The 11,637-nt window shown below is 46.1% G+C and overlaps 1 protein-coding gene across 1 annotated transcript; it reads right to left on the reverse strand.

Annotated features, from left to right (window-relative positions):
• Window positions 1–2,108: 2,108 nt before the first annotated feature.
• LOC144590218 (uncharacterized) lies at window positions 2,109–11,295 on the reverse strand. The gene is made up of 3 exons (XM_078395001.1): window positions 11,208–11,295; window positions 3,110–5,884; window positions 2,109–3,055 (listed from the first exon to the last, which is right to left on the reverse strand). The coding sequence occupies exons 1-3, from the start codon at window positions 11,293–11,295 to the stop codon at window positions 2,109–2,111; spliced, it is 3,810 nt and encodes a 1,269-aa protein (XP_078251127.1).
• Between the last annotated feature and the right edge of the window lie 342 nt (window positions 11,296–11,637).

The following is an 11,637-nucleotide window of genomic DNA, read 5'->3' on the forward strand; positions in this document are numbered from 1 at the left end:
CGTGATGTTAAAGTCCGCGCCGCACCCGCGGCATGAAGCGCCGGGCCGGTCTCCAGGATAGGCCGCCAACTCCTCGATGTTAGGCCGTAGTGGGGACTGAGATAGATTGAAAAAAAGTTTCCCCCAACTCCCCGCCCCCTCACCCCCACATTAAAAACCCCCAAGAAACTTACTTTTAACACAGACTTAAAATAATAAAAACATTAGAAAGGACAAACGGACTGTTGGCGAGGCAGCCAGTGCCAGTACTGGTGGCGCCACCTGGTGGAATACAAAATATAAATGAGAAGTCTGCTGTGTGATGACGGATTGTACACCAAAATCAAAGAACTTCATTGTACCTAGATGCGTGACAATAAAATATCACTGAATCATTGAATTGAATCAAAAACATGATAGATGCAAAGGGAAGTATTTTCTGCATCCTAGACATTTAAATTAAAATCTACAAGGGGTAAGCAAAGGTGATTTATTTTGTTGAACCCCATCCCAGAGCTTGGTTAGATTGTACCTGCCCATATTCTTGGTGATCACAGTGGTTCTCGTGTTAAACGCTCTGTTGGTACAAGGTGAGTATTCATTCTCTGGTAAAACTTTGTCCTTGTATGTGGTGGTGTGGAGTCAGTCAGAGGGTGGTGAATCTGTGGGATTCATTGGCACAGAAGGCTGTGGAGGCCAAGTCAATGGATAATGCATGGGTCGGTGCCACGGAGATGTCCAGAGGGGACCCAGCGGCAAAAGAGCAGAAGTCCGCGCAGCCGTCGATGATGGCGCTGACCAACGGACGAGGATGGACCATGTGGAAGTGAGGACTTGCCGAGGAAAGGAATAAAGGAGGACCCGGCGTGGGGGGACCGCCATGAGGGGGGGGAGAACAATGGAAGACCCGGCGTGGGGGGACTGCCATGAGGGGGAGGGGGGAGAACAATGGAAGACCCGGCGTGGGGACCGCCATGAGGGGGAGATGGGGAAGAACAATGGAGGACCCGGCGTGCATGGACTGCCATGAGGGGGAGGGGGGGAACAATGGAGGACCCGGCGTGGGGGGACTGCCGTGAGGGGGGTGGGGACAAGGGGGGACTTGCCGCAGGGGTACTTTGTAAGCGCCCTTTATAGGCAACTATTTGCATACCTTGGGTATGCAAGCAAAGAATTTGACTGTGACTTGTCACATGTGACAATCAAGTATTCATTCATAAAAGCTCATTCACAGGGAACCATCTGCAGATCAGGGAGATGTCAATTCTCAACCATCTGTCTCCCCATTGCTCAAATGTGCACCTTGCTCAATGTGCGAGTGCAGAAATCGGAGCTTCTCTTTTTGGAAGGCAGATGGAAAACAGTGTAGCAAACTGTGCAGTCATGCATTTTAACGGTAGACCATAAGGCGTAGACTTTTTTTCTTAATGGGGATTGGATTCAGAAATCGGAGGTGCAAAGGGGCTTAGGAGTGCTGGTGCAGAATTCCCAAAATGTTAATTTGCAAGTTCAATCGCTAACGCAATGTTAGCATTTATTTCGAGATGACTAGAATATAAAAACGAGGATGTAATGCTCACACTTTGAAAGGTGCTGGTCAGATCGCACTTGGCGCATTGTGAGCAGTTTTGGGTCCAGGACCGTACAATGTTTCCCCCTCTACCCTCAAGCTCTGTGCCGAACAACAGGCACCAGATTACACAAACATTTTCAATCGGTCCCTGCAAACCTGCACTCTGCCTGCCTGCTTCAAAGTCTCCACCATTGTTCCTGTACCCAGGGGTTGGGGAAGATGGTTAGGAACTGGTGCTGGGGATAGCCTGTCTCGTGAAGAAATGGGCGCTGTGATTTAGGTGAGCTTTCCGCGCAGGGACGTGGAACGGGAAGGGTTGTGGATAGATTCTTCAGGCTCTACTGAAGTACTGACGTGGTACTTGGATGAGAAGCCACTCCAAGTAGCGCCTGGTAGTGACAAGCCACGGACCAGGGGGGTGGCAGCTAGCGGGTGAGGGTGGGGCAGCATTGAGGAAGCAAGGTGTGGTGTGAGAGGCTGTGGGAAGGTGAAGCAGGAGAAGGAAGGGGAATTAGAACAATGGATTGTTTATGGGCTGAGTGAAAATTTGCACCCTCTATTGGGAACAGTTGGCATGTTTATCTTCTACATTGGGAGTGAACCAATGTTTCACATTAGAAAATATTACTTCTGGCTTTTTTCCAGCACTTTTCCCAACCATTGGACCTCCCTCATTATTTGCTACCTTTTGTATTAACTCTGCCCGATCCTTTACTTCACTCAGTCTCTCAATTCGCTCCATGAACCCAGGCTTCGCCTCTTCTTTCTCAGACTGAATCATGAGGTCAATGTAAACTGGGGTGGATAATGGGTTTGGCCTCAGAGCTATTTCTTCAAGACGTCTAATGCTGCCCGATAATTGTTCAATCAGCGCCAGAACTGTGTTCTCAACCTCATCAAACTCATGCTTAAGTGTTTCCATAATATTCTGCTGGGACATCTTCGCACCATAGGCCTTCTCGTACTTTTCTTTCAGCACACTGTATGCCTTCTTCTCCTTTTTCGTAACATAATCAAACTTGTACTTTTGGTTGAAGTGAACTTTCCAGATGCACTTGTCCGGGCAGACCGTACAGTTCCCTTTTCGGTCCATTATAGAACAACAACGTTTACGATTGTCGTTAGGAATGGCGCAGGGATAATGGCAGGTAAAGAAACATTTCTGACAGTTGGTTATATAAGTACCAGTCCTGCTGATATCTATCTTTACTGGAATTGTAACATCAATCACATATTCAAAATCTTTATTTGCATCCTGCTCGGTCTGGTGTTGGTTCAGAGCTTGTTGCGTTTTCCTGAGTTCTTCCAGTTTGGCGAGACCAATTCGGATCTGAATCTGCAAACCCACCACTGCAACTTCTAACTGCTTACGTTCCTTCAGAACCTCTCTCGTTAAACTCAAACTTCTGGTTTCCATTGTGTTCAGAGCTATGAAGAATGTCTTCATACTGTTTGCTCCCATCTTCCAAAACATTGCATCAAAGTTATCATCGTTCTCTCCCCCTACTCCGCTGTCATTGGATCTGCACTCGTTGCCACAGTTTCCAGAGGTTGGACGCTGGGCAAAAATGGCTGAATTGTTAAACTTGAAGTGTACTGGCAGACCCGTTTTGTCTTTGAGACACGGTATATCAGCTAATTTCAGGGCATCCAGAACGGGGGGAAGCTGTCCGTCTGCAAACGTCACCAGGATCTGAATGTTCTCTGCAATATCTTTGCCAAAAATAGAAAGAATTGAATCAAAGACATATTTCTGTGTGTGAGTCAGGCGAGGCAGGGAGGCTTGAGTAACAAAGCACACGGCGTCGATCTGATCAACACCCTGTGGGGAAGTGAAGAACTCACGGATTTGCTCAGTGATCTGTTGATCCCGGCTGATGCCCCTGGTGTCTCCGAATCCTGGCGTGTCAATGATGGTCAGAGAGTAATCGATGTTAAATCCTACCTGATGATGGAGCTGGTAGGCAGTGATGGAGGATGTCTGACTCTCAGCCTGGGATTTTCCTGTCTCTTCCCGTATTAACTTGTATCTGAAGTTGTCTCCCCATTCCACGCCCAAGATATAATTGATCATTCCATTGATGAGGGATGTCTTTCCTGACCCAGTTGCTCCCAGAACCATAATTGTCTTCATTGTGTGTTTTGTGGTGGGTTTTCCAACGGAGCATTTCATAAGCTGTTTGGATTTATCAGCTACCTCCTTCTGTAGTTTGAGCTTGTAAATGGAAGGGTTTCCTTTGGATATTAATTGAGTGTCGTTGAGAAGTTTCTGGGCTATTCTGACTGATGTGGTTTCTATTTTTATTGAAACCTCCTCACTTGCTGCACTAGATCCTGTTTTTCTGCACTCAGCAGACACCCGGACTCGGTAGACAGTCGTGGGTTTCAGTCCCTCTAAACGATAGGAGCATTGTGTGTCTGTTGTCTTAACTTCCTCCCATGATCCACCTTTCTTGTTGAAATTAGCTAACGGTTCTTCTCTATATTCAATGCTGTATCGAATTATATTAACATCAGCTCCAATCTGACTTGGTCTGTCCCAGTGCAGTGTTGGATTGGGTGAACAATCCTGGAAGACCGGATTACCAGGTGGGCTTGCCGGCCGGGTGAAGCTCTTGTAGCTCTCACTAGCCTTGCTGACCCCTACCTTGGTCACTGCTCTGTATCGAATGTGATACTCCTGGTGTGGCTGTAACCCAGGTATTGTGAAGGAGTGGCATTGATCAGGTGTGTCCAGAATTGTCCATTCCTCCTGCTGGCTAACTTGGTATTCTACCTTGTAGCCCACAACCTTACCGGCACCACATCTTGGTGGCTGTAACTGCAGCGTCACACTGTCATGAGTTGTTCCACTAACCGTCGGTATCTCTAGCTGTGACGGGGGTTCAAAGCACTGGTTCTCCAGAAACCCTCGCTCATACAGGTAAATGGATGCTCCCACTTTGCTGTCATTCTGCACAGAACTAACAAGGAATTTTACTTTCTCATCTGCACTATTGGCTGTGGCAAAATCCAGGAATGATCGGAATAGCTCGTTCATTTTCTGCGAGACAGACCGTGAATTAAACCAGTGCTCGCTGTGTCCTGTTGCACAGGCTCTGTCAGCAGGATTGGGTACCTGCATGTTCTGAGCTGTGAGAGATTGGAGGTGGTTTTTTGCCTCTGACAGGTAGAAGTCCTCCCGATGTAATGTTGTAAATGTGAAGCAGACAACATAATCTGTTGCTAGATCCATCAACTTGTCATCCAACTCGCCCATTGATTTCACAATTGGTACATCTTTAAATCCGCTGAGGTAACGTCTCACTACCTTCATCTCCCGTTCCTTGTCATCCAGCCACGTGGTCAGTGCCTGGTGTTTGAATGGTGACTGTTCCCTGTTCTTCAGTATATTCACCAGTAATCCTTCCTCCACCCTGCCGCTCCGAATGGATGGCAGAACCCTCGCCAAATTCCCCTGGAAAACTAGTGTGTACTCCAGACACATTTCTCGAAAGTGCAGTATCCTATTCCTGATCTCAGGAAACTGAACGGCGACACTTTCTTTCATCAAGTCATTGCACCTCATCACGGCCTCACTGAGCTGTTCCAGGACACTCTGACAGCGATTGACCAGTCCCACGCTGATCTCCCTCACCAGCTGGGCAGCTTTTGAGTCGAGTTTATTGAGAGGATAGAGCCAGACAGTGATGGGCACTGAATGCTCTCCACCTGGGCCGAGGAGGGTTGGGAGTGTTCTGTAGATATTGATGGCATCTTTGAAGGTGGTGGGATTGTTCTTCAGTGAGAAATCCCCATAAAAGGTGCAGCTAAATTTCTCAGAATGAGACTTTTGTTCTTTTGTCATTTTTACGGTGGCTTCGAGCTGAATCGCAATCTGAGGGAGATGTTTAATCATTGCCTCCATGTTACCCTGAATATCCTGTGTGTTCTCTGCTGATGAAGCCATTTGGTCAAACACAAAGAAGGCCTGGGCCCCATAGAGCACTGCTATAATGACATGGGTGGCTGAGCCCTCATCAAACACACCCGGGTAGGTAATATTCTGTCTCCCTAAGTGATTCATCGTCAGTTGCTCAAACCTGGTTGTTGTTTTGTACTGAAGGGTAACTCGTGCTTGTTGCTTAGATTCCTTTGTGTCACTGAGATATTTTGCCGACCCTTTCACCTCCACTAACCCACCCAGGAGACTCACCTTCAGTGACCCTGACACATTGAGGGCAGCGGCTTTCCTCTCCATGGAGTCTGATGCAATGATGTGAAACTCGGTGCTGGGCTTATCATGACCATCAAGGTTGCTCTGCAGTGTCTGTAAGTCCCACAAGGTGACACCTATAGAATAAAACAGCGATCAAAACTGTAAAATTGGATCAACCAGTAGAAATTAATCAAAGAAAACAATGTTTATTCAGTAGATTCATTCTCTGTGTTTTGTGGTTAGAAACAGAAACATAGAAAATAGGTGCAGGAGGAGGGCATTCATTGTGATCATGGCTGATCATCCACAATCAGTGACCTGTGCCCAACTTATCCCCATATCCATTGATTCCACTAGCCCCCAAAGCTATCTAACTCTCTCTTAAATTCATCCAGTGATTTGGCCTCCACCGCCCTCTGTGGCAGAGAATTCCGCAAATTCACAAATGTCTGGGTGAAAAAGTTCCTTCTCACCTCAGTTTTAAATGGCCTCCCCTTTATTCTAAGACTGTGGCCCCTGGTTCTGGACTCCCCCAACAGGGGAACATTTTTCCTGCATCTAGCTTGTCCAGCCCTTTTATAATTTTATATGTCTCTATAAGATCCCCTCTCATCGTTATAAACTCCAGTGAATACAAGCCTAGTCTTTTCAATCTTTCCTCATATGACAGTCCCGCCAACCCAGGGATCAATCTCGTGAACCTACGCTGCACTGCCTCAATAACAAGGATGTCCTACCTCAAATTAGGAGACCAAAACTGTACACAATACTCCACATGGGCCTTACCAGGACCCTATACAACTGCAGAAGAACCTCTTTACTCCTATACTGAAATCCTCTTGTTATGAAGGCCAACATGCCATTAGCTTTCTTCACTGCCTGCTGTACCTGCACGCCAACATTCAGTGACTGGTGTACAAGGATACCCAGGTCTCGCTGCACTTCCCCCTGACCTAACCTGACTCCATTGAGATAATAATGAGCCTCCTTGTGTTTGCTGCCAAAGTGGATAACCTCACATTTATCTACATTACACTGCATCTGCCATGCATCTGCCCACTCACTCAACCTGTCCAGGTCACTCTGCAACCTCCTAACATCCTCTTCGGAGTTCACACTGCCACCAAGCTTTGTGTCGTCTGCAAACTTGCTGGTGTTACTTCTAATTCCTTCATCCAAATCATTAATATACATGGTAAATAGTTGCGGCCCCAACACCGAGCCTTGCGGCACTCCGCTCGCCACTGCCTGCTATTTTGAAAAGGACCTGTTTACTCCTACTCTTTGCTTCCTGTCTGCCAACCAATTCTCTATCCATGTCAACACTCTACCCCCAATACCATGTGCTCTAATTTTGATCACCATTCTCCCATGTGGGACCTTATCAAAGGTTTTCTGAAAGTCTAGATACATGACATCCACTGGCTCCCCTTCATCCATTTTACGTCATATCCTCACAAAATTCCAGAAGATTAGTCAAGCATAATTTCCCTTTCATAAATCCATGTTAATTGACTCCTGCATCTTACCCACCACCGATGTTAGGCTAACTGGTCTGTAATTCCCTGTTTTCTCTCTTGCTCCTTTCTTGAAAAGTGGGATAACATTAGCTATCCTCCAATCCACAGGAACTGATCCTGAATCTATTGAACATTGGAAAATGATCACCAATGCATCCACTATTTCTCGAGCCACCTCCCTGAGTACCCTGGGATGCAGACCTTCAGGTCCTGGGGATTTATCAACCTTCAGTCCCATCAGTCCACCCAATACTATTTCTCGCCTAATGCAAATTTCTTTCAGTTCCTCTATCCCCCTAGATCCTCTGTCCTCTAGTATATCCCACATATATTCTTTGTCCCAACCCTATCAGATACACAGAATCTCTTGCCTGGAGTGGGGGAATCAAGGACCAGGGGACCATAGGTTCAAGGTGAGGAGGAAAAGATTTAATTGGAAACTAAGGGGTAACTTTTTCACACAAAGAGTGGTGGGTATATGGAACAAGCAGCCAGAGGGGGTAGACGAGGCTGGGGCTACCCCAACGTTTAAGAAACAGTTAGACAGGTACACGGATAGAACAAGTTTGAAGGGATATGGACCAAACGCAGGCAAGTGGGACTAGTGTAGCTGGGTCATGTTGGCCGGTGTGGGCAAGTTGGACCGAAGGGCCTGTTTCCACATTATGACTATGACTCTATCAGAGATATTCTCTTTGTCATTTCAATCCCTCTCAAACCTTTAGATTAGTTTAGAGATACAACACAGAAACAGCGTGTCCGCATCGACCAGCGATCCCCGCATATTAACACTACCAAACTGCACACACCCGGTACAATATTCACATTACACCAAGCCAATTATCCTACAAACCTCTACGTCTTTGGAGTGCGAAAGGAATCTGAAGATCTCGGAGAAACCCTACGCAGGTCACGGGAGAACGTACATACCCCGTACAGACAGCACCCGTAGACAGGATGGAACCCAGGTCGCTGGTGCTGTAAGGCAGTAGCTCTATGGCTATGTCACCATGCCATGTCTTTTCTGCATCTAGATTGTTTTCGCCCTGTCGCAGATCTGATGAGTAATCTCTGACCTGGAACATTAACGGCTTCTCTCTTGCAGATGCTGGCTGGTATGCTGAGGATGGCACCTTACCTGTGACCACAGTCTGGGACCAAATTGCCTCCTCCCTGATCTCCCACTGCCTCTCAGATACATCAACTGGCCATTATTATTCACTTTTGTGACAGTGAGACATCCTTTCTCATAATAAAGTCCTAGAATGTTACTATCAGAATAATTGACTTCTCTGCCATGTGCTTCTCTTTGTTAAATACGGATAAGAGCAATTAATTTCAGAACCCCCGACTTGTTCTAACTCCTTGAACAGTTTTCAATTTGGAGTCATAGTCATAGATTCATACAGCTTGGAAACAGGCCCTTTGGCCCAATTTCCCCACACTGGCCAACATGTCTCAGGTACACTAGTCCGATCAACCTGTGTTTGGCCATATTCCTGCCAAACCAGTATTATCCATGTTCCTCTCAAACTTTATTAAATATTGCAATAGTCCCTGCCTCAACTACCTCCTCTGGCAGCTCATTCCACACACCCACCAACCTTTGTGTGAAAACGTTATACCTCAGATTCCTATTGAATCTTTTCCCTTTAACCTTAATCCTTTGTCCCCTGATCCTCAATTCACCTACTCTGGGCAAGATACCCTGTGCATCTACCCGATCGATTCCTCTCATGATTTTATACACTTCTATAAGGTCTTTTCTGCATCTCCAAGTAATCCTGCCCTCCAAGTAATGGAATCCCAGCCTACTCAACCTCTCCCTATAGCTCAGACTTTTGAGTTCTGGCAAATCCCTGTAAATCTTCTTTGTACACTTTCCAGCTTGACAACATATTTCCTATAACATGGTGCCCAGAACTGAACACAATACTCTAAATGTGATCTCACCAACATCACATATAACTGCAACATGACCTCCCAACTTCTAACCTCAATCCTCTGACTGCTGAAGGCCAATGTGCCAAAAGCCTTTTTGACTACCTGCAACTCCACCTTCAAGGAACCATGCACCTGCACTCCCAGACCACTCTACACTACAACACTCCCCAGAGTCCAACCATACACTGTTTCGGTCCTATCCATGTTAGACTTTCCAAAATGCAACACCTCGTATTTTTCTGTATTAAATTCTCAGCCCGCCTGGCCAACTAATCAAGACCCTGCTGCAATGGTTCACAGCCTTCTGGGCCTTATTGGTTGTCTGGTTACCCTCCCGCCCTTAATATAACCTAATCTGCTTGTGATTTTCCTTAACCTAGACACCCTCCCTACACAAATCACTTTTTCAAGTTTGTCCCCCCACGACACTTTGGACAATCCAGAGGGAAATCCTCCCTCACTATCTAAGCTGGTCTAACATTTTGTGTCCAATGTTCTATTCTCAGTAATCTGACTGCTGAAATCCAATGTACCAACAGATTCTTTGCCCCCCTATCTATGTGCAATGCTTTTCCATTCCTATCATATGCTTTCTTATATCCAACCTCCATTACGCCTTAATAACTGGGGTACTTTTGAATTGCTGTCCTTACCTTTACCTGCCATGGGAACACATTGGCCCTGATTGACTCCCACTAACCAGATGTGGAGTAACTTGCAAGTAGGTGATCCCAGTGTACTTTTTACCAGATTCTGTCTAATAATCATAGAGCAAAATTGTCCATATTGACCAACATGCCCTATCTAAGCTAGCCCATTTTCTCATAACCTTGTGAAGGAAAGAACTGCAGATGCTGGTTTAAATCGAAGATAAACACAAAATGCTGGAGTAACTCAGAGGGACAGGCAGCATCTCTGGAGAGAAGGAATGGCTTCTCTCTGGAGATGCTGCCTGTCCCGCTGAGTAACTCCAGCATTTTGTGTCTATCTTCCTCAAAATCTTTCCTATCCATGGACTTGTCCAAGTGTGTTTAAAATGCTGTAAGAGTACCTGCCTCAACTACCTCCCCTGGCAGCACATTCCATATACCCATCACCCTCCGGGTGTAAACATTGTCCCATAGCTTCGAATTAAATCAGGCTCCTCTCACCTTAAACCAAAGTCCTCTGGTTCTTGATTTCCCTACCCTGGGGAAATGTCTCTGAGCGTCCAATTTATCTATTCCCCTGATGATTTTAAACACATCTGTATGACCACCCTTCTGTGTCCTGCGCTCCAAGGAATAAAGTCCTAGCCTGTCCAATAGCCAAAGCCTTCAGGTTCTAGCAACATCTCGTAAATCTCTGCTTCTTTCCAGCTCAATGACATGCTTCCTCGAACAGTGACCAGTTCTCCTTCAGAGTACTCCAAATGTGGCCTCACGAATGTTTTGTACAATTGCAACATAACAGACACAATTCTATGTGTCTGAAGGAATTGCGGATGCTGGTTTAAACAGAAGATAGACACAAAAAAAGTTGGGAGTAACTCAGCGGGTCAGACAGCATCTCCGGAGAAAATGAGCACCTACTCCTTTTCTCTATAGATGTTGGCTGACCTGCTGAATTACTCTAACATTTTGTGTCCAATGTTCTGTTTTCAGTAACCTGACTGGTGAAATCCAATGTACCAACAGCATCCTTTGCCCCCTTATCTATGTGTAATGCTACTTTCAGGGAAATATGTACCTGTACTGCTGGATCCATCTGCTCTACCATGTTCCTCATGGCGCTCTGAGGTCCAGTCCTCGTTTGACTTCCCAAAATGCAACATCTGGCAATGATATTGTAAATCAGCCTTACCAGGGTTCAGCAACTTAATTTGCAAACCATCCTTATCCCATCGGGAAACTGCACTGAAACTCACAGAGTCAAAGTCACCATGGTAAGATTGGCAACCTGAACGTATGGCACCGCATTGACCAAACTGATTTGTGTGATGACATTGCAGTACCTGGGATCAGAGTGTCCGATCGGCAGTCGTACAGCATTCCCAATTGGAAAGGACGGCCCAGAGTGGCCAGTTGCAAGATCTCGCTCATTGTTGAACTGGGAGCGGACACTCAGGAAACACCAGTGACCTGAAACAGAAAGCGGAATAAAATATAACAAGCTGAGTTCCAGATATATATTAGATTAGTTATTTATATGGCTTCCTTAGATGTGGCCAAGTACCAAGAGGGGGATGGTGTCGGAAGTAACTGCAGATGCTAGTTAAAACTGAAGATAGACACAAAATGCTGGAGTAACAGCTGTACAGGCAGCATCTCTGGATAGAAGGAGTGGGTGATATTTTGCATCCCCATTGCTTCTATCCAGAGATGCTGCCTGTCCAGCAGAGTTACTCCAGTATTTTGTGTCTACCAAGAGGGGGAAATTTGACG

Source organism: Rhinoraja longicauda, unplaced genomic scaffold (assembly GCF_053455715.1).
Source record: "Rhinoraja longicauda isolate Sanriku21f unplaced genomic scaffold, sRhiLon1.1 Scf000161, whole genome shotgun sequence".
In the NCBI taxonomy this organism is placed as follows: Eukaryota; Metazoa; Chordata; class Chondrichthyes; order Rajiformes; family Arhynchobatidae; genus Rhinoraja; species Rhinoraja longicauda.